Here is a 24,358-nt window from a genome sequence, read left to right on the forward strand (position 1 = left end):
CCAACTTCAGGCTTTAAAAGCTCCTTCCGAGCTCCCGAAGGCCAGCTCTGTCGCAACACAGCGCCCCGAGGCGCGGAGTGGCTTCGCAGACCGTTCCGCGTGCGCGCACGACCCGAGTTCCCGCCTCCCTCCGGAGGACGTCGGCGCGTGCGTGCGCGCGCCCGCCCCTCCCGCCTCCCGACGCGAGGGTGGGGGCGCCGCGTGCGCGCGCGCTCTCGTGTGTTCGCCTGCTCGCTACCTCGCTCGCTCTCGGCGGCCGCTCTCGCTGTGGCTGCGGCTGAGGCTGGGGGCGGCGGCGGCGGCGCGAGCGGCGGGCGGCGCGGGGCGGTCCGGCGGGTTCAAAGAGGAAAACATGGCGGAAAACAAAGGCGGCGGTGAGGCAGAGAGCGGCGGCGGGGGCAGCGGCAGCGCGCCGGTAACCGCTGGGGCCGCCGGGCCCGCGGCGCAGGAGGCGGAGCCGCCTCTCGCCGCGGTGCTGGTGGAGGAGGAGGAGGAGGAAGGCGGCAGGGCTGGCGCGGAGGGCGGTGCGGCGACTGGGCCCGACGACGGGGGGGTGACCGCGGCCTCCTCGGGCTCGGCTCCTGCCGCCTCGGTCCCCGCGGCTTCAGTGGGCTCCGCGGTTCCCGGGGGCGCGGCATCGACGCCGGCCCCAGCTGCAGCGTCGGCTCCGGCTCCGGGTCCCTCGTCGGGGCCGCCTCTCGGACCACCAGCCTCGCTCCTGGACACCTGCGCGGTGTGTCAGCAGAGCCTGCAGAGCCGGCGTGAGGCGGAGCCCAAGCTGCTCCCCTGCCTGCACTCCTTCTGCCTGCGCTGTCTGCCGGAGCCCGAGCGCCAGCTCAGCGTGCCCATCCCCGGGGGCAGCAACGGCGACGTCCAGCAAGGTGAGCTGCGGGCCGCACCCCGGTGAGGCGCTGGAGACGCGGGTGGGGGTCCCGAGGCTCCTCGGACCGTACGGTGCTGAGAGGTTTCAGAGGCGAAAGCCGCGGCCCCGGGGACGGTTACCAGAGAAGCTGCACCGCCGGAGATACGGGGAGGCAGAAGGGAGGGGTGCCGGCAGCGAGGGGCTGGGGGAGGGGATGCTGCGAGGGAGGTCTGAGGCTCTTCTGCAGAGGGTGGACTAACGGGCAGAAAAGGGGTCTGCACAACCCGCCGTGAGAAGTGCTTTTTGGGTAGAAGGGCCTGGTTCCGAAGAGTTCGACGAATGAGTGGTCAGATAGGGGTTGGGATGGATTGCTTTGGAGAGGGGGATTGGCTTGTTCTCGGTTAGGAGAAAGAACTACAGATAAAATGATAATAAGACATTGGAGGCCTTGAGCTAAAAGAAGGCCCTACTATGACATTGGGGTGAGGAGCTCGGTAAGCGATACTAGTTGTGAGGGGCCTGCATGGTTAGGAGAAATCCTTGGATTTGAGGATGAAGAAACGAACTTGGAAGGGAAGAGTTAGGAGTTGGGCTTATGTTATTTCATTTGTTAGGCACTAATAGGCCCAGGTATCCAGGGCACTGTGTTAGGACTGAATAAACTATCCAGGATTTCATTCATCATTCAGTCTTAATAGGGGAAATCTATGTAGTCTGCAACAGTAGAGGTGAAGGTCTGGGAAGCTTCCCGGTAAGGAAGTTCTGGAGCATGTTTCACGATGAGTGATCGATCGCTTTGCTGGGTTGATATTCTCAGCACAGAACATTTCTACAACCCTTTAACTAAAGGATATGTAAGGTGATTGGTGGAAGTTAGGTTGTATTAACAGACTCTGAAACTGTTAGGTTTAGATGTGTTAATGGATTTGAGATGCAGTTTTGGAATTTTCCATTTTCCTAGAAAGATCTCCTGTAGTACTCTAGTAGGGTATAGGTTAACACACTCATTATGAAACAATGTTTCTATATAGAAATTAATACATTAATGGAGTAGATTCATCCTACAATTAAATGGAGCATAAAATTTCAAAGCTTTTTGAATTGATTTTGGAACTGTCTTGAAGGAATTGTGAATTACATACACCAAAGGGTCGATTGAGATTTATCCTGTAGACTAGAGGACGGACTTTCCTGAAGGGTCTCTTTTATCCTAAGCTGGCTTCAAACTCTACATAGTGTCTAGGATGACCTTGAACTTCTAAGCTTCCTGCTTCTGCCTCCTGACATCAGGGAGTATGGCCATGAACCACTATTCCTATATTTATATAGTACTGGTTGTAGTTGGAATTTTCTTTGGGGTGCCAACCAGCCCAAATAAAGACACAGAGACTCTTTAATTACTAGTGCTTGGCTTTTCACTTAGCCTTGTCCCACTATATACCTTAATTTAACCTGTTTCTGGTCATCTACGTTTTGCCTCATGTTTTTTACCTTTCTTTCATTCTGTATGTCTTACTTGCCTGCTGCCTCTGTGTCTGTCTCCTCTGGTTCTCTTCACCCTACCCCCCCCCCCCCAACTTTCCCTGTCAGGAAGACCTGCCTGTACCTCCTCACTTACTACTACTGGCCCTTCAGCTTTTTATTAGACCCAATCAGGTGCCTTAGACAGGCAAGGTAAAACAGCAATACATTTTTGCATAGTTAAACAAATATTCTGAAGCAGCTGGTGATGGAATCCTGGGTTTCATGCATGGTAGGCAAGTGCTTGGTCAACTGAGCTAGTCTAACTTCTGAAGAATTTTTATATCAAAAGGAAAAAAAAAAAAAAACCAGTTCAGATTTGTGATCCAGAAAGATGACTTAGGGCACTTGGAGGGACAAGGAGAGGCAAGGCTGCAGGCAGGGAGACCAGTTAGAATCTTGACAATGATCTAGTCAAGAAATTCTTTGGAATGGGTAGTAAAAACTGATACCAGATGTTGCATGGGCACATTTGGTATTAGGGTGGGTATTGACTTTGTGCGAAATGCTGAATTTAGGTTTTTCCCTAGGGTCATTTTCTACTAAGAAATTGGAGAGATGAATTATTTCTTCCTTCTTTGAGACAGGGTTTTTGTGTGTAATCCTGGAACTCTTTCTGTAGATCAGGATGGCCTTGAGTTTAGGGAGTTTTCCTTTGCCTCCTGAGTGCTGGGATTAAAGACATACACCACCAATTGCTTGGTCAAGAATAAAGTTCTGAGCTGGGTATGGTGGCATATGCCTATAATCACATCACTTAAACTGAGGCATGAGGATTGCTGTTGTATTCAGGGTGAGTCTGGTTTACATAGTGAGTTCACAAATACAACAATATGAAGTAAATTAGAATTTGAGTGTTGGTTGATGGAGATACTAAGTGATAATAGATGTAAAGAGGATAACTGCTTGTGGCCCTTAAGTGCATAACAAGACACATGAGAGTCAGTGTTCTTGTGAAAGCCTGTGTTAGGGGAGACATTTAGAGGGAACCAAAGATGCAAATGTATCTGACTGATTAGCTGAGGGACTGAAATTACAAAGTTGGCTCTCTAAAATTCGTGGACAGAGAATAATCTGTAAATTTCCTCAATTCTCCTGCCTTTTGTTTTGAACTAAAATAAGTGGAAATTAATAAACACAGTCACTTCTAAGTAATATTGTTTTCTAAGTAATTTTGCTTTCTGAGGAATATCTGAAACAAAGTATTGAATCAGCCATTTTTAGGCAGTCTAGGAAATATTTTGTCAATAGTAACTTTTATATGTACCTTTTTCATTTCATAACACAGTTTAAATCTAATTTTTTACTTGCTCATCTCTATTTCATATTTGCAGAATGAGTGTTTAGTAAATGACTCTTGAGCAAATAAGAATCATCTAAAGCCAGGCAGTGATAGCACACACCTCTAATCCCAGCACTTGGGAGGCAGAGGCAGACAGATCTCTGAGTGGGTCTGAGCCAGCCTGGTCTGTCTACAGAGTGAGTTCCTGGACAGCTAGGGCTATACAGAGAAACCTTGTCTCAAGAAAAACAAAAATAAAAAAAAAATAATCTTCCTAATGCTTCAACTCTTTAATATATACAGTTCCTCATGTTTTGTTTACCCATAAAATTTTGTTGCAACTTCATAAAATACTGTTATGAATCTGTAATGTAAATATTTCTTTAGATAGAAGTTTAGTAAAGGGGTTGACACCCACAGGTTGAGAAACTGTAGAGATGACTTCGGTTAAGAGCACCAGCTACTCTTTTTTTTTTTTTTTTTTTTTTTTTTTTTGTGTTTTTTTTCCAGACAAGGTTTCTCTGTATTGCTTTGGAGCCTGACCTGGAACTTACTCTGTACATCAGGCTGGCCTGGAATGAACAGAGATCCATTTGCCTCTGCCTCCCAGGGATTAAAGGCGTGTGCCACTAATGCCCTGCAAGAGTACCTATTACTCTTAGAAATGACCAAAGTTGGGTTCCTAGCACCATGGGAACTCATTGGGGGCTTACAGTTGCCTGTAACGTTGCCTGTAGCTCTAGCGTGGACACAGGCGCATACATCTTTTAAGATATGAATCATCTGTAGATCTTATTGAATGTTGGTTTTTGGTTTTTTGGGTTTTTTTTTTGTTTTTGTTTTTTGTTTTTTTTTTCCGGAGATTGTTTGATTTGAGATTGACCTCACGTAACTGCACCTTTTAAAATAATTATTTGTGGTGTATTTTGCCTGCATGTTTATCTGCATGTGTGTGCCTGGTGCCTTTGGTCTGAAGCGGGCATCAGATCCCCTAAAACTGACTGTGAGCCACCAACCATGTGGGTGCTGGAAATTGAACACAGGTCCTCTTGAAGAGCAGCCAGTCCTCTAATAGCTAAGCCATCTCTTCATTCCTCTCTGTTTCATTCCATTCCTTAGATTGTTTTATTTATTTATTTTTACTATTTTTTAATTTAACTGTGCCTTCTTTATTTTGAAGGGGGGGAGGTTGAATTCAGGGCCTTTATCACTTGAGGCAGGCTCTCTACTACTGATTATACTTCCATCTCTGGTATTTGCACTTTTATTGTTGTTTTTTGAAAAGGATCTCATGTAGCTCAGGCTGGCCTTAGACTTGCTGTGTAACTGAGGATGATCTTTAACAACTGATCTCCCAAGGACTAGGATTATAGGCTTGTACCACCATATTGAGCTTTGTACATACACTTTTTACACGCTCCTCCTGTGATTCTGGTGCAGGTAATATGTGTCATACTTTGAAGAACTTGGATTTTAAAATTTGAATTGTCGTCTTTTGAGTGTTTTGTCTGGATGTGTATGTACACACCCTGTGCATGCAGTGCCCATGGAGGTGGAAGGGGGCGTTGAGTTCCCTGGAAATGAAATTATAGGGAGTTATGAGCTGCTAAGTGCATGCTGGGAATTTAGCCTGGGTCCTCTGCAAGTGCAGGGTTTAAGTATTTTGAGGAACAAGTTTAATTTATTGTTAGGTTATTGGAAAATCAAACTAGTTCATACTTGTTGAATCTCAATAGTGAGCTTTTAAAAGTACTTTTGTGGTTTAAAAAAATGTTTGGTGCCCTGTCAGATTGTGTCAGAAAAGCTTTCAGTAGTGTGCACACTTAAATCTATATTGTAGCAATAGATATACACACTTTATTGATGTGTCAGAATAAAGTTTCAGATAATTCCCCCCACCTCCAGGATAGGGTTTCTTTGTGTAGATCTGGCTGTATTAGTACTTGATGTATAGACCAGGCTGGCCGGGAACTCATCTCTGCCTCCCAAGTGATTTGGGATTAAAGCCATGTGCCACCAGATTAATTTGTGATAGTACAACGATGAGGCTTTTGATCCCCTAGAGATGGAGTTATAGGCAGTTGTGAGCCACTTGATGTGAGTGTGAAGAATTGTACTTTGGTCCTGCGGAAGAAGAGTACATACTCATAATAGCTGAACTCATCTCTTCAAACTCACTTGAATTTTTTTTCTTAGTTTTATTTATTTTGTTTTTTTGAGATGGTTTCTCTGTAGCTTTGTAGCCTGTCCTGGAACACTCTCTGTAGCCCAGGCTGTCCTTGAACTCAATAGAGATCTGCCTGCTTCTGCCTCCCAAGTACTGAGATTAAAGGTGTGCACTACCACTGCCTGACTATTAATTTTAATTTTTTGAGGTAGTGTCTTGTATAACAGAGTCTTGAACTCAGTATATAGTTGAGCATGACTTTGAACTCATCCTTCTGTCTCTACCTCCTGAATACCTGTGATTACAGGTGTGTGCTACTACTCATGGTTTATATGGGGCTGAGGATTGAATTTAGGGCTTCATGCTTGTTAGGCAAAATTCTACCAACTTAGAATTTTCACCCTGTTATTCCAGATAAGGTCTTGCTGCTTTGCCAAGACTGTCCTTGAACTCCTGGGCTCTAGGCTCAAGTAATTGATCCTCCTGGTTCAGTTTCTTGAGAAATTGGGATCTTATCTTAGGCCAGGTTACCACTTTGGCTAAACAGTAGTTCTTAAGGGGGAGCCCACAGAATGTGAGTGTTATTAACTTTGAGACCCTTTCATGGTCTGCAGGGTTAAAAAGCATTTCTCTTTTTAGTAACTACACTGCTACATTATTTGCTTTAGTTAGTGTGCTGAAAAATTGATGGGAAAAGAGCAGTAATGGGTAAAACTGCTGGTCCCATAGCATAAGATGCCTTACTACTGAGCTGTACCCCCTGCCCAGCCTAAGTCATTGCATCTGTACTGCCACTTTTTTTTTTTTTTTAAGAGTTTTGAGTTGAGTTAGCTGTATTTTTTTAAAATGGAAAATAATTTTTAATTGAAAGTGACTGGCAAGCGATGTTTTCAGGCATGGGTGTTTGGCAGCCATTATCTCAAGAATGAATGAATTGAACCTGTCACTTCTAGGAAAACAAGTTGCAGTATATGTTTGCCAAGGATAAAAATTGAGCTTTTAAAGTTGGAATTTCAGAAAAAGGGTATCTGTTGCTATGAGCCTGACAGTTTTTCAGTATTTAAATCCTTTTCTGATGAGATTGGTAGTGTGTTGTGTGAGCATGTATTTATATTGGATAATAAAATGTCAGCATTTGGAAGAGCTATACAACTCAGTAAATGAATATTGTCCAACTGATCCGTGAGTAATGCTGTAATATGCTTAGGGAAGAGACTCGAAGCACAACCAGCTACATTTTTTATATTTTAATATGAGAGAAGTAAAAGTATGCCTATGAGGTTTAGGGATCCACATTACTATAGACAGTTAAATGTACTTTTGAAGTTTTTCTGTTATGTGAAAGAACTGTCAGTTTTCCTTTAATTATTTTAAAAGACTATGAAATGTAACCTTCACTTTTCTTAAGTACATAGTTATATGAGGTGAGGTTTTTATGTGCTTTAAAGAAAAAAATCTAAAGACAGATTAAATGAGCTTGGCTTGGTGTTGTATTTCTGTAGTCCCTGCTACTTGAGAACCTGATAGAAGATTGTCTAAGGGTGCAAGTACAGGGCCAGCCTAGTGGAACTTTGACTAGACAACTCTGGTTAGTGTGGAAGCTTATATCAGGCCAGCTTCTACTAGCAGACATTAAAGAGATTGGAAGTAATGTAGCAAAGTGCCACTCTAATTATGTATGTATGTATGTATGTATTTATTTTGGTGGTAGAGATTGAACCCATATTGGGCACATGCTATGTCACTGAGTTATAGCTCTAGTTTACATGCGTCCATCTCTGTCTATCTATCTACCTACCGGTCTATCTATCTAAGAAAACTATTTCTGATAGAATTATTTTTTGTTATGTGTGTGGTGTGTTTAGGTACATGTATGTGCAAGTATATGTTCACATGTGGGTGCCTGTACATGGAAGCTGAAATTTATGTTGGGTATTGTCCTTGAATACTCCACTTTACTGAGGTAGAGTCTCTTGGTGAACCTGGAGTTTGCCACTGCCAGCCAATCTAGCTAGTGGTTCCCCTGTTTCTGACATTCAAGTGTTGAGTGTCAGCAGTCAGGCATAATACTGCTTTTTTTCCCCCCCTTGTTTTTTTGAGACAGGGTTTCTTTGTATAGTCTTGACTGTCCTGGAGTGTACTCTGTAGACCAGGCTGACCTTGAACTCACTGAGATCCTCCTGCCTCTCTCTGCCTCCTGAGTGCTGGGATTAAAAGCATGTGCCACTGCCACCTGGCTGGATTTCTATGTAGACCAGGCTGCCTTAAACTCATAGAGATCTACCTGTCTGCCTGTGCCCTCTGCCTTCTAGCCCTCTAGCTCCCTAGCCCTGTGCCTTTCTGACCTTGCCTCCCAAGTGCTTGGATTAAAGATGTAAGCTCCCATGCTCAGCACTGTACTGCCCTGTTTTTTTTTTTTAACATACAGGTTCTGGGGATCTGAACTCTAGTCCTCATGCTCATTCAGCAAGTACTTTGTATCCATTGAACCATCTCCCCATTTCCTAATGAATTGATAAATATTTAAAAATTTTTAATATTCTATGTACAAATAGCTATAATGTAGGCAAAAGTGCTTTGAGTCTTTTAAGTACTAGAATATAAGTCGGGCGTTGGTGGTGCACATCTTTAGTCCCAGCACTCTGGAGGCAGAGGCAGGCGGATTTGTGAGTTTGAGGCCAGCCTGGTCTACAGAGCAAGTTCCAGGACAACCTCCAAAGCAATACAGAGAAGAGAAACCCTGTTTCGAAAAACCAAAAAAACAAAAACCCAAAAACCAAACTAGAATATAAAGGTTCTGAGATCAAAATAAGACCTGTTGTTTTTTTTTTTTTTTTTCCTCTAAAGGACAGTAATAAAATGATTATTTACAGTCATTGGGACAGTGAGAAAGAATAAGAGATGACAGATATATGCACTTATCTTGAAATTAGATGTATCCATCATTGTGTCTCTAACAGAATGCAAAAATGAAGTAAGTGCTTTTTAGCTGGAGTTACCAAAGACCTACTGATCTTGTTTTCTTTATGGTTATGACTTTCATCACTGTATTTTTCCTAGTGCCAGGTTCAGCGATTAGGCTCAGGGTGATGGATAAACTAACCTCTGTCTCTTCTGTGAGCCACAAACTACCCTTCTGTCCCTAGCCATTAGACCCAAGGGACAGTGAAAGGGACTGCAAGAATGAATGAACACAGATGCAGCCTTTGTAGAAAATGCTTAGTCTGTGACTTAGTGATGAAAAAGCATGCACTACATGGTACCAATTTGGGATTCATCCTACGACCTTTATATGTTATGTTTGTGTGTTAGACAAATGCTGAGCTATATACCACAGCTCCAGTAGTTCATTCATATATGTATGTGTATGTATGTATGTATGTATGTTGTATGCTTTTAATTTTCTTCAGACTGCTTATCTTTGTTTTTGCAAGAATTCTCAGTGGATTCTGTTTGATTGAATATATAAACTGAAGATTATCCTGAGCCTATGTATTTTGGTATGGTAACCAGCCTCTAACATAGACCCCTTGTTCCTTGTCTCTTAACTTGTGCCCACAGATTCTCAAGGCTGATCTGTATGACTAAGAGAACACAATTGACAATGACTTCCTAAGCAGCATCACCAGCTAGATACCAGAACCTAAGGGGGACATTTCTCACTCAAATCACCACACCAACTGAATAGGCAACTAGTCACCTGCATAAAACAGTGGTTATTTAGTGAAGAAGGAAAATGAGGCTTGAATAGAGTGCTCAGTATGAGTGTGTTGTGAGGTGGGGGACAGTAGGGGAAGAAGAGAAGGAGGGCAGAACTGTGATGAGGTAGGGTTGCAGGGAATGAAAAGGAAACACAAGAAATAAAAGAATAGAGGTATCTGTAATGGTTTGATGACTGTAATCATCAGTGCTTTGTTGGTTAGCAGCAAGACCAAGTGTTCAACATCATGGCCAAGTACATAGCGTGAGCTATATGAGACCTTGTCTCAAAAAAGCAACTACCTAAAATACCCCCAAGAATTTGATAGTTTTAGCTCAGTGCTTCTAATGAGGCTGTAGTCAGAATCACTAGGCTACAGTTGGTCTGAAATTGATTAGGCCAGAAGATGCTCTACCTCCAAAGTTGCTCACTCATGGCAGACAACTTCTTTTCTATATGGGCCTCTTTCAGAGTACCATAAAAGTATTCTCCCAGGACAACAACTTTCCCCCAAGAACCAAAGGTCTCATATATGTATTATATGTGATTGATTTTGGTCCTTATCTTTTTACAGCTCAGGGTGTTCTTACATCTATCCAACATTTTCTCTTGTTTGTCCCTCATTTAATATTGTATGCTAGATGGCAGGAAAAATTAGCTTTGGACAGCCAGTGAATTATTTGAATACTTCCTTTGAATTAGTCTAGAACTTTGTAAAATAACATGAAATCCGAGCCAGTATTGCTTGTCTATAATCCAGCAATTGGAATTTTGAATTTGAAGGTAGCTTGGTTTATTGCAAGTTCCTCTGAAAACAAAACAAGGAAATAATCAGTCTCAAAGTAAAATTTTTTTTGTGTGTATCTTTGGAGCCTCTCCTGGCACTTGCTCTGTAGAATAGGCTGACCTTAAACTCACATTAAAGGAGTGTGCCACCACTGTCTGGCTGTAAGTCATTTTCATGGTACCTTATTGCTTATAAAGATCTTCTCAGAGGTATAGTAAATGTTACTTTTCTAGTGTTAAGAATCAAACTCAGGACTTATCCATGTCAGTGAACCATCTCTCCATATTTGTTCGTTCGTTCGTTTGTTCGTTCGTTCGTTCGTTCATTCATTCATTTCTTTGTCTGCTGATCCTTTCTTGATCCTAGGTATTTTGATTTGCAGTTTCCTGAGAACTAGTAGTTTAGCATCATTTTGTTTGTTGTCCGTCTTTCTTCTCACCCTCTTGTTTGTTTGTTGTTTTGCAATACTGGGGGTTCTCTACCATTGAGCTACACTTTCTCCAGTCCTAGGTATCCACATTTTCTTAGTGGATTTTCTTCCCTTTTTTCAGTACTTCTGTATGTTTTTTCCAGATATAAGCCTGGTTTGTGGCCTGACTTATACTTGCATTTTATAATTAAAATTACTTTTTGCGGGGCTAGAGAGATGGCTCATTGATTAAGAACACTAGTTGCTCTTCAAGAGGTCCTGGGTTTAATTCCTAGCAACCACATGGTGGCTCACAACCATCTGTAATGAGATCTGGTGCCCTCTTCTGGCCCACAAGGATACTTGCAGACAGAACACTCATATACACACACACACACACACACACACACACACACACACACACACACACATATACACATATATATATACACACATATATATACATATATACATACGCATATATACATACATACACACATACATATATAACTATACATACATGTATATATGTGCATATGTTCAATATGTAGATAAATATTTAATATTAATAATTATATAATAATCAATGTATTGTATAATAATATAATAATAATTGTATAATCATATAAATATTTAATTATATATATATATAAATAAATACATCTTATGATGTAGGGAGGTGATGCATGTGTGTCACAGCACATGAGTGGAGGTCAGTGGTGTTGGTCCTCACCTTTCATCTTTATATGGGTTCTGGGGATAAAACTCAGGTCATCAGGCAGGTGTAGCATTGAGCCACCTTGCTGTCCCATATGTTCAGTTTTTAAAAACTTTTCATTTATATTAGCTTTTTATTTGTTCAAACATTAAATAAATATCCAGAGCTATACAAGGAAAAAGTTGCTAACATTTCCTGTTTTTGTGAGGTTCCTGACCCCTAACTCATAGCTTGTGTTAAATTTGTTTTGACTGTCAGTGTATCCAGTTTATTTTCTACTAGGTTATCAAGTGGTGGAAAAAATGGTCTCTTCAGGAAAATTATATTGGGAAAATTGGATTTTCAAGTACATACCATATGCAGAAATGAACTTCAGATGGGCAAACAGCCTAAATGTAAATGCTAAAATCATAAAACTCTTTGAAGTAAATAGTAGTAAATCTTCATGACTTTGGGTTTGATAATGGATTTTCATATTGGACACTAAAAGTGTGAGCAGCAAAAGACAGAATTAGGTAAACTGGACTTTATCAAAAAACCTGTACTTAAAAAGGGTATTATTAAGCTGGGCAGTGATGGTACACAGTTTTAATCTCAGCACCAGCAGGCAGAGACAGGCAGATCTCTTTGAGTTCCAAACCAGCCTGGTCAACAAAGAGAGTCAGGACAACCAGGCTGCACAGAGAAACCCTGTTGAAAAACAAAAACAAAAAAGAGAAAAAGAAAGGAAGGGAGGGAGGAAGGAAGGAAGGAAGGAAGGAAGAAAGAAAGAAAGAAAGAAAGAAAGAAAGAAAGGAAGGAAGGAAGAAAGAAAGAAAGAAAGAGGGAAAGGGTATTATTAAGAATGTGTAGAATATTAGTGAGGTACCTTAGCAGATGGGAGGCTCTTGCTGCCAAGCTTGTTGACTCAAGTTTTATTCCCTGAGACCTGCATCATAGAAGAAGAGAACTTATACACATAAGTTGTCCTCTTACAAATACACACACAAACTAAATGACTGTATTTTAAAAAGAAAGCCTGTAGAATATAAGACATTATTTTAAAAGTAATATATTGGACAGTGGTATAGTATGCAGAAAATCATAGTCATGCTAATAAAAACATGAAAAGATGTTCAGAACTTTATTTTTAATTTTAATTATTTTTTTCAGAACTTTTTGATACTTAGAGAAATATAATCATGGGCCAAAGATACAGCTCATTGGTAAAGCTCATGAAACATAAGGCTGTGTGTATATATGCTTTGGGGGTGTCACCAAAACCATATTGAGATACTACTTCACACCTCTTAGGATGTCTATAATAAGAAACAAACAGGAAGTGTTGGCCAGGGTGAAGGGAAATTAGATCATTTGTACATTGTTGGTGGGAATATAAAATGGTGCTGCCACTGTGATGTTTATTGAACCCAGGGTCTTGCACATAAAAAGCAAGTGCTTGGCTAGTAAGCTATACTCAAGTTTCAGGATTCTCTATATTAAAATAAATCAGTGAAATTTCACTGTTTGAAAAACAGCCCCCAAAGTGGGAAGCTGAAGTGCACTCTAGTATTTCATTCACCCACTCACCCATCTATCCATCTACCCATCTACCCACTCTAGTATTTCACTCACCCACCTATCCACCTACCTGTCTCTGCCTGCCTGCCTGCCTGCCTGTCTATCTATCTGAATGCTCTATTTACGTGTATACCTATATGCCAAAAGAGGGCATCTGATCCCACTGTAGATGGCTGTGAGCCACCCCATGGTTGCTGGGCTTTGAACTCAGGATCTCTAGAAGAGCAGCCAGAACTCTTAACCACTGAGCCATCTCTCCAGCCTGCCCTCTAGTATTTCTAAGTGCATTAGAGGTGTGTGTGTGTGTGTGTGTATGTATGTATGTATGTATGTATGTATGTATGTATGTATGTGTTGTAATAGAGGTTTTGTTCAGGTAAGAAGATTGATAGTTACTAAAGGCTGGAGAGTTGGCTCAGCTGTTAAAGCACTTGCTTCTCTTCCAGAGGACCCAGGTTTGATTCTAGCACCTACAAGGCAGTTTGGTTTGATTCTAGCACCTACAAGGCAGTTTATATATAACTCTATAATTCCAGTTCTAGAGGACCCCAAATCCTCTTCTGACATCTGTGGTTAACTAGGTATGCTCAAGATGCACAGACATACATCTATCTAGGCATATGCATAAAATAGTAAAAAATGGAAAGAGACACGCCACATCTTTAAAAAAAAAAAGTTTCAGAACTCTGTGGATTCAGTGTGATTGGTCCAACAGTAAATATTAAAAAGCGTCTTAAACAGAAGATTGTATAGAACAATAATGAATGGTTGAAAATGTGACCAGAGTTTTGCAAAAACCCATGTTGTATTTTTTTTAAAGGGTAATAGTTCAGTATTTGTTAGTTTTTGTTTACAAGCAGCTTTATAGAGATAGCTAGCCTACACATAATGAGAGTTGTCCATGCAAACAAAGTCAGTCTAAATGGAAACACTTCACTGAAGGCTGATCTCAATATAGCTACTCTCAGATATCTTTTCTTCTTTTTTTTGGGGATTTCAGATGTAGCACCTTGGAAGGGGCATGCCGCACTGGCCTCAAGGCCCTGGGTGTTCAATCCCTGGCACTGCACAAACAAACCTTAATTGGAGGCTGAAGATAAGGCTTGGAGGTTGTGAGCTACCATGCTGACACTAGGAACTGTCCCCAGGTCCTTTGCAAGAACTTCTCACAGAACCATCTCCTGCACACTACCTTGTTTTTAAGGGTTTTCTGCAAATTCTCTATATGTGTGTGCATGTGCACATTGGTTCGTTCTTATAGGCCCCACTGCCTGTGTATGAAGGTCAGAGGTCAGAGGACAAGGACAGGACAGCTATGGGTATCTGTCCCTGCCTTCCTCTTTGTTTTTGGTGACAAGAGTCTCTGTTTTGTCACTGAATGAATATGCAAGCCTAGTTGGCCTGCTCACTTGGAGGGATTCTTTGCCTTCCATCTCACTGTAGTAGCACTGTGACTGTATTACATACCTGGTTTTACATGTGTTCTGGGTATTCGAAAAAGGTCCTCACATTTGGGCAGCAAGTGCTTCTTTACCCACTGAGACATCTCAGTCACCTGGGCAGATTCTTTAAGCCTCTGCTTTGCAGTGCTAGATGGGAACAGTGGATTAGTTTTTGGGTTGATGTGAGCAGGATGTTGAGATGAGGGGAGCCATAGCTATTGATTTCTTTGCTTTCCTGGAATTTGTTGTTGTTTTCCTTTTGGTTTTTCAAGACAGGGTTTCTCTGTGGCTTGGAGGCTGTCCTGGAATTCTCTTGTAGACCAGGCTGGTCTCAAACTTACAGAGATCTGCCTGCCTCTGCCTCCTGGTTGCTGGGATTAAAGGCAAGGTGTGCATCACCACCGCCCTACAAGTGAGCTGTGTCATTGTCTTTTGGTCTGCCACGCTTTCGACAGAATGTTTACACTAGGAGTTGGGATTGGGAAAAGAAGGAAGCTTCAGATCTCTGACTGCATACTCTGTCTTGGCTTTGGGTTTGAAATCAAATAGGTGGGATAAGAAATACTTGTGGCTGTTCCTTCTTAGGGGTGGATAATTTAGTTCTTAATCTGTGCTTGATCAAAAACACAAACACAAAAATTTTTTTTGACTGTTCATCTGGAGTATTGCTTTCATTATTCTTGATAGGAGAGGTTGGGGAGTTGGGGAGTCAGTCATAGTTCAAGTGTCACAGACTTTAGTCTTTTTTTTTTTTTTTAATTTGTTTTTTACATTCCAGTCCCAGTTCTCTCTCCCTCCTCTTCTCCCCCCTCCCCCATCTGCTCCTTGGAGAGGGTGAGGCCTCCCCTAGGAAGTCTACTAAGTCTGCCCTATCATGTTGTTGATGCAGGACTAAGCCACCTGTCTCCCCCACCAGCCCATGTCTAGGCTAAGCAATGTATCTCTCCATACAGAATGGAGCTTGGGTCAATGGTTAGTTGTGGATTTCTGCATTGTTCTTCCACCTGTTTCTGGAAAGAGGGTTCTGGCTTTCCTGGGGTTGTGGATTGTAGGCTGGGTATCTTTTGCTTATGTCTGGTATCCACTTATGAGTGAGTACATACTATACTTGTCATTCTGGGTCTGGGTTACCTTGCTCAGGATTTTTTTTTTTTTTTTTTTTTTAGTTCTGTCCATTTGCCTGCAAATTTTAGGATGTCATTGTTTCTTACCTCTGAGTAGTACTCCATTATGAAAATGTACCACATTTTCTTTATCCATTTTTTTAGTTAGGTTGTTTCTAAAATCTGGCTATTACAAATAATGTTGCTATGAATATAGTTTGAATATAGTTGAGCAAATGTCCTTGTGGTGTGAATGTTACTCCTTTGGGTATATGCCCAAAAGTGGTATTGCAGGGTCTCGAGGTAGGTTGATTTCTAATTTTCTGAGAAATCACCATACTGATTTCCACAGAGTATATATATACAAGTTTGCACCAGCAATGGAGGAGTGTTCCCCTTACTCCACATCCTCTCCCTTGGTGTTTTTTATCTTAGCTGTTCTGATCAGTGTAAGATGGAATCTGAGTAGTTTTGATTTGCATTTTCCTCATGACTTAGGATGTTGAGCATTTCCTTAATTGTCTTTTTGCTGTTTGAGATTGTTCTGTTGAGAATTCTCTTTAGAGCTGCCCCCCCTCCTTTTTTTTCTTTTTCGAGACAGGGTTTCCCTGTATTGCTTTGGAGCCTGTCTTGGAACTAGCTCTATAGACCAGGCTGGCCTCCGAAAACACAGAGATCCATCTGCCTCTCCCTCCCAAGTGCTGGGACTAAAGGCGTGTGCCACTAATGTCCAGCCTGTACCCCATTTTTAAAATTGGATTATTTGGTAGTTTGATGTCTAGTTTCTTGAGTTCTCTGTATATTTTGGAGATTAACCCTCTGTCAGATGTGGGGTTGGTGAAGATCTTTTTCCATTCTGTAGGGAGCTGTTTTGTCTTGTTGACTGTGTTCTTTGCTTTACAGAGCTTCTCAGTTTCAGGAGGTCCCATATATTATTTGTTGTTCTCAGTGTCTGTGCTACTGGTGTTCTATTAGGAAGTGGTCTCCTGTGTCTATGTGTTCAAGGGTATTTTCCACTTTCTCTTCTATGAGGTTTAGTGTGGTTGGATTTACATTGAGGTCTTTGATCTCCCTCTTCCTCTCCCTATCCCCTCCCCTTTCTCTCCCCTCCCCCTCCTCTCCCCTCCCCTCCCCTCCCCTCCCCACTTTTTGAGACAAGGTTTCTCTGTAGTTTTGCCTATCCTGGCCTGGAACTGACAAATCCACTTGCCTTTGCCTCCCAAGTGTTGGGACTAAATAAAGGAATGTGCAACCATGTCCAGGCAGGTTTTTATTTCTTTTTCTCCATTTTTTTTTTATAGGAGTATGCATGCATAGGGATGTCCAAGGTTGATGTCAGAAATCCTCGATGGCTCTTCCACTGAGGCAGGGTCTCAGTCAAACCTAGAATTCATTAGTCTTGCTGGCCAGCTTCCTCTGGGGATCCCTTGTCTCTTTCAGAGGCTGGGTTTAGAGACCTCATCACCTGGCATTTACATGAGTTCAGGGGATTTGAACGTCAGTCAAAGCACTTCAATCATTGAACTCTCTCCAGCCCTTTGGTATAATTTTATTTACTTTTTAATTTCTTCACTATGTAGCCCTGACTGTCCTGGAACTTACTCTGTAGAACAAGCTGTCCTCTAACTCAGAGATCTGAGTGCTGGGAATAAAGGTGTGCACTGCCACTGCTCTGGCCCTTTGATATAATTTGATTTGGATTTCCCTCATGGTTAGGGATGCTGAAAAATTTATTCTAGGTATATTATAGGCCATTTTTAAAATACTTTTTGAGAGCTGTCCGTTCAATGCATTTGCTTATGCTTTGATTTTATTTTGGGTATTTAATTTTCTGAGTTCTTCACATATACTAGTATTTGAAAAATGCTTACATTTAGTGTAAGTGTGCGTTCAGTGGGTCAAATTTAGGTCTGGTTCACACAAGTGCCTTTACCAGCTGGAGCTATCTTGTAGAATTTAATTTTATATGGATGAATAATGTTTTCTGCTGTGTTTTTTGTGTGCATGGTATGTGTTTATGTAAATTCACCACATTTTAAAAAATCTATTTACGTATTGATGGACATCTTTTTTTTATTCCATATGTTGTTTGGGTTACTACTGCTACATTAGACAAGGGGAATTTCAGATATCTCTAGTGCATACTGATTTTGTTCCCTTTGACTATATACCCAATATTGGGATATCTGAATTTTAAGGAACTGTTATTTTACTTTTTCAGAACCTCCATATTGTTTTGTATAATTGCTGTGGTAATTCCACACTCTTACAGTCTTAAGATTTTCTCTTTTGCTTCCCCAACAGCATTTATATTCTATTGTCTTTTTGATAATAGCCATTCCAACTGGAGTAAGAGCATAACTCATTGCACTGGTATTGGTTTGCATTTCTTTGTTATTAGTGATGTAAATTTTTCATGACATTGTGTGCGTGTGTGCCTGCGTGCATGCTCATAGGTCCACATGTGTACAAATGTGGGTCATGGGGATTGAATTTAGGCCTTTGGGCTTGCAGCAAGTAATTTTACTTTCTGAGCCATTTTGCCCATCCTTGAACAGTTTTTATATAGTTGCTGACCATCTGTATGCCTTGAAGTATCCAAATCACTTTTCCTTTTTTTTTTAATTGTGGTGGGGACTGATTACACACACTAGGCTGTGGCTCTGTTTCTGAGCTTCATCCTTATCTGTTGGCCTGTTATTAGTTTGAATTATAATATTACTGGTGTTTGCTGTTGTTTAACATATATTCTGAGATGACTAATTTGCAAGTATTTTCCCATCCTGTAGATTTGTTTACTTTGTTTCCTTAATTATGTGGTTTAATTTTTCTGTTTTTGTTGCTATGTTTTGTAATTTGACCTTCCTGAATAATTTACTTCTGTTGCTTTTCTATTTCATTATCTTCTAGGTTTTAAAATGTAGAAATCATTTATTTCATTCTTGCAGAGGTATTTCCTTTCAATTGAATTTCTCTGAGAGTTCTTAATTGTGCTGCTGCTGCTACCACCATTGTAGTTTACCCCTCCTATTTTGATTTTTAAAACCACTCTTCTTTCTTCTGCCTCCTCCTCTACCTTCCTTCCTTCAATTCTTCTTTCCTTTTTTCCCTTAGGTTTTCTTTTGTTTTTTCCATTAGTTATGCCTCAGTAGGAACTTCCCAGCCTCTTCAGATTGTTCAACTTGGTTTCCTTCAAAGTACCATATCTTCTTAAATGGGATATACTTGTTTGCTTATTCATGAGTGTGACTCCCTTTACAAGATCAAGTTGGTGCATGGCTTTGTAGTTATTGGTCAGTGGTGAGCCAGCAGACCATGATAGACATGGTACCCTTTGCTTCAGTTACCCTATACTGACTATATTTTCACATTAAATGTTGTATCCCAAGAATAACAGATCCTCCCTGTTCTTGATTGGCTAGTACAAATGGAATTGGAATAGTCCTCTCTTGATCTTATCATAACTGACTGAGTCTCAGTACAGAATTCAGATGACCTAAAGGAGTCAGTGAGTAAGCAGATGCCTTGAACCCTGGAGGCCATAGGCTCTGCAGTCTTCATGGCTACAACTCCATAGTTCCTTGGGTTTGTACAGTTTAATACCTCCTTCCTGCATAAAGAGGAAAAAATGTAGTTGCAGGTAAGTTTACATATGCAAGCATCTGCATATGCCTGCAGACAAAAGCCCTGTGTCCTGTGAATGTATCTTTAGACTCAGGATTTCCATACTTTGGAATTGAATATTTTAAGAGCTATCTTGAAATTTTTGGTTATGAAGTACAGTTTCTGTCTATTTCAGTGAAAAAAAAATCACACAGTAAACTCTGTGTGAAGGACTATATAGTATATGTTTCTGTAGAAATACAAAATCAGTTTTAAAATAAACATTAACATTCTACAATTTCTTATGTATATAATGTATTTCAATGGAATTTTCTCCATTATGTTTATACCCTCTTCCACTGAACACTATATCAAATCCTCCTCCTACTTAAAAGTCATTCTCAGGTTAGTAGCTGAAATATTTTACTATTGATTTGGTTTGATTTTGCTTTTGGGTTGAGATAGAATCTTACTCCATAACTGAGGCTTGCCTTAAACCCACAGCAGTTACTGCCTCACTCTCCCAAAATACTAGAATTATGGCTTTAATTTACCTAAACGTTTAGAAAAATGTATTTGTTCATTTGTGCGTGTGTATATGCATTTGAACATGTGCACATTAGGCATTCTTTAAAAATTGTGTTTTATTATTTTATGTATATGGCTGTTTTACTTGTTTGTATGCCACTGTACCATATGTGTGCCTAGTGCCTATGGAGCCCTGAAGAGGGTATTGGATCCCCTGGAACTGAAGTTTCAGGCAGTTGTGACCCACCGTGTAGGTGTTGGGAATTGAGCCTGGGTCCTTCAGAAGAGCAGCCAGGTCCCTTAACTGCTGAGCCATCTTGCCTGTCATACCATGGCATTCTTGAGGTCAGGACAAGTTGTAGGAGTCAGTTTTCTCCCTCCAAATGTGAGTTTGAAATGCTGCTTTTGGTTTTTCAAGACAGGGTTTCTCAGTGTATCAGTCCTGGCTGTCCTAGAACTTGCTTTGTGGACCAGGCTGCCCTTGAACTCACAGAGATCTTCCTCCCTTTGCCTCTTGAGCACTGGTTTTAAAAGTGTGAACCACCACTGCCTGACTTGGAATAATGTTTTGTTGGCCCTATTTTACTTTTTAAACTTGCATTTAAAAAAATATAGTTAACAAACTATAATTATCTTAATTATATGTATCACTGTTTGAAATGTATGTTTTTTAGATAGGCTTCTGCCATGTTGAAAACTTGTAGTGCATTTTAAGTGATGCTGAATATTGTATTGCTATATTGATTCATTGTTTTCTGGTTACATAAGATTTAAAAATTTTAACTTGTAGTTGTATAGATTCTTGAGAAGATATAAAACTTTAGTCCTAGTACTTCGGAGGCAGAGGTGGGATGATCTTGAGGCTAGCTAGCCTGGTCTGTAAAGTGAGTTCCTCAACAGCCTGGGCTACACATAGAGAAACCCTGTCTAGAAAAAAACAAACCACACACACAAACTATGTGAGACTATGAATATCAGTAATTATTTACTGTAATATCTAAACATATTTTCATTATGCTTGATATCAGAATTGGGCTTAATATGATCATGTGTGCACATATATCACCACATTACTAATTTCAATAAATATTTTCATGCATAGTGCTAAAACTTGTAGGAGCTTGCTTGTATATTTATAAGCATAATCTAAACATATGTTGATTTATGGTATTATTTTAGGGATGAGCCAGCTCATAAATTGTGTATTATTCCTCTAATTTTCTTTTATTTAGATTTATTTTATGTGTGAGAGTGTCTGCATATGTCTGTGTACCATGTATATACAGTGCTCTCAGAGGCAAGAAGAGGACATCAGAATTTATGAAACTAGAATTACAGATGTTTGGATGCTGAGAATTGAACGTGGGTCCTCTGGAAGATCAGGTCTTTAACCACTGAGCCATCTCTCCAGCCCCCATGCAGTTTCACCTGTATTAAGTAATGGCTTTTTGTTTTTTTGTTTTAATTTGGCTTCTCTTGGCCATTCTGTCCCTTTACTTTTTTGCCAGTTGTTTTGTCATAGTTTTCAACACTTCTCATCTCCAGCTCTCTATGTGATTGTTAAAATCTGTCTGCTGCTATCTCCGTCTTCTGTTATTTTGCAGGGCGGCAGTTGAACACAGGGCTTACAAGTGTAGTGGCAATAAATGCTTACCACTGAACAATAGACCCAGCCCTTCCCTGCATTATTTAATTTGATCTTCCTACAATTAAATGTACAGGAACTTCTCATTGCTTGGACTGGCTTCTCACTTAAGTAATTAGGGACCATATGTGTTAATTTTGTCAACAACTTCAGCTGAAAATACCTGCATTAAAAAAAAATTCTTTACATATTTTCTGAAGAGGCTTGTTCATAATTGGAAGATGTGAATGACTATTCAAAGATATCAGAAGGAAAATCTAGGATTGAATAAAAAGGTTGTAAAGTAATGCAAATAACTGCTGGTCAAGTATAGTACATATTTAAAAGTAAGTTGCTGCAGAGATGAGAAGCTAATTATAAATGATTAACGAGAAAGTAGTTTAAGTTACATGTTTATATATTTAGTATGAAAATGTTGGAGAGCTGCTTTCTGTATCTCAGAATTCCTCAGATGTGTAAATCCTGACATTTTAAAGAGTACTGTGTTTAAGCTGGGGTTCTAACTTAAGTCCATATGCATGCTAGGTAAGCTTTCTACTGCTGAGCTATATCCTCACCCAGCCCAAGTTCTGTTATTTGCCTCTTAAGTAATCAAAGTTGCATTTTAGGTTTGACTCTTACATCCTGGTGGTTCAGTTGAGAAGCTAGTTAAATAGTGTTTACTTAAAACATATTTGTTACTTTTGACTAAAACATCTTTTCCTCATTTTCAATAATTAGGAACTAAAAAAAAAAATCTAAAGTTCCCAATTTCTTCCTTAACTATAAATACCGTATCACCAGAAATCATTTATTTATGTTTTTGTGTGTATGTGAACATCATGCAGTTCCTTCAGGTGCTGTATACTTTGCTTTTTTTTTTAAATTTAGGTGTGTGTACGAATGTATTGTATGTGTGTACCAGAAAAAACTATTTTATCTGTTAAGATGGGGGAAGACAAAAAGATAATATCTAGATCCTGAAGCAAGAGGACACTGATGTTTTCCTTTTCTTTCTTTTGGTTTTCGAGACAGGGTTTCTCTGTATTGCTTTGGAGCCTGTCCTGGAACTTGTTCTGTATAGATCAGGCTAGCCTCGAACTCACAGAGATCCACCTACCTCTGCCTCCCAAGTGCTGGGACTAAAGGTTTGTGCCACCAATGCTTGTCTTACCACTGCTGTTTTCTTCAGAAATTTTTTAGCGTGGAGATAACAGCAGACAGTTGTTAAGGGAATGGTGATTTTCCCTGGAACTCACCAGGTAGGCAGGCCAAGCTGCTAGCCAGCAAACCCTAGGGACTCTTTCTTTCTACCTCCCCACCAAACTACCACCAGGCCTGGCCTTTTGACTATGTTTTGGGGATCAGGTTCTCAAGAAAGCATTTTACTGACTGAATTCTCTCTGTAGGCCATGCAAGTCATTTAAGTCCATTTGATTCTGCTGCATTTTTCTTTAGTTTTTTTTAAACATTATTATTTAAATTGTTCTGTATGTGCAACACATGCATGATGTTCCTACAGAGGCCAGAACAGGGAGTCAAATCACCTGAAACTGGAATTACAGGTGGTTAGTTGTAAAATGCCCTGTGGGGTGAGTTGAACACAGGTCCTATCGGAGGCAAGCCAGTGCTTTTAACCTCTGAGCCATCTAGCCCTAGCCAGTTCTCTTTAATTTAACTCGTTAATTTACCTTTAAACATTTATTTTATTTTTTAAATTATGAGCATATGTGTGTGGGGTATGTGCAAGTGTATGCAGATACCCGAGGAGACCAAAGGCGTTTGACTTCCCTGAACTAGTTACATGTGGTTGTGAGCCACCTGATGTATGTGCTGGCAACCAAATTCAGGTCCTCTGTAAGAGCAACAAGTGCTCTTTACCACTGATCCATCTATCTCTTAAACCCTTTAATTTAATTTTCCGAAACATATAATTCGGTGTATGTGTCTGTATGTGTTTGTACATGTACATAGGTGCCTGCCCCGTAGAAGCATTGTATCTTTGGAGTTGAAGTTGCAGTAGTTGTTAGCACTTTGGGAAACAAGCCCTTGCCTTTTGCAGAGTTCTGTCCTTGCCAAGAGCAGCAAGTATTTTAACCTCTAGTTGAATTTACAGTGATCCTTCTGCTTCTGTCTCAACTGCTGGGATTAAAGGAGTGTGTCACTATGCTCAGCAACTTCTTAGATTTGTTTATTTTTTGTGTATGAGTATTTTGCCTGTATATGTGTATGTAAGCCCATATGGCTCTTTTCGTACAGCCATAGTTCTGGTTAACCCTTTCTCACCTTCACTCCCACATATTTGCTTAAATTTTCATGCCTAGTATTCTCATTTCTACTTGTATTGCATTATGTGTTCTACTGTTCTGCCAAACCTATATTTTCCACTTGCCTGCAAATTTAATTAATATTTTCCTTTTTCTTTGTGACTTGAACCACATTTTCATCACCCATTTATCATTGACACATTCCCCAACAATAAATAGGAGTTCTCCTTTCTTTGAACTCTTCCAAGCTTTTGTTGTGCTTGTTTTATAGATAATTGTCATTCATTCTGACTGGGGTGAGTTGGAATCTCAAGGTAGTTTTAATTTGTCATTTCCTGGCCCCTGAGAATTTAACGGTTTTCAAGAGCATGTGTCATAGATTCTGTGTGCCTTCTGACCCATTTATATCTCTGTCCTTGAGCAAGTTTTTTTTTTTTTTTTTTTCCTGATTATCCAGTTTTTTTACCTTTTAAAATGGGGGCAGTCATTGAAACTACTTATGCTAAGAAGTCTAAGTGAAACAATTATGCATATTTTATAATAAAATTTAGATCGTTGGCACATTGTGGTGCATTCTTTTAATCCCAGAATTCAGGAGGTAGGCTGATGAATCTCTTTTAAGAGTTTACAAAGTGAACACTTATACATATAAAATATGAATCTAAAAAAAAGCAAAGACCCTTATTAGTGAAAATTTCAATATAACTTGGACATTATTGAGTTATCTCTATCATAGCCCTCATTTTTTAAATGGCCAAGTTTAAAAATTGTTGAGAAAGTGCAGG

General features: G+C 40.2%; 1 protein-coding gene across 2 annotated transcripts in view; it reads left to right on the forward strand.

Moving 5' to 3' along the window:
* Positions 1–209: 209 nt before the first annotated feature.
* Trim33 (tripartite motif containing 33) overlaps positions 210–24,358 on the forward strand; it is a 74,274-nt gene continuing 50,125 nt past the window's right edge. For both annotated transcript variants that reach the window (XM_051199407.1, XM_051199408.1), the window contains exon 1: positions 210–881. In XM_051199407.1, the coding sequence (XP_051055364.1) occupies positions 353–881 (529 nt within the window). In that variant the 5' untranslated portion in view covers positions 210–352. The remainder of the gene's footprint in view (positions 882–24,358) is intronic.

Source organism: Phodopus roborovskii, unplaced genomic scaffold (assembly GCF_943737965.1).
Source record: "Phodopus roborovskii unplaced genomic scaffold, PHOROB, whole genome shotgun sequence".
Lineage (NCBI taxonomy): Eukaryota > Metazoa > Chordata > Mammalia > Rodentia > Cricetidae > Phodopus > Phodopus roborovskii.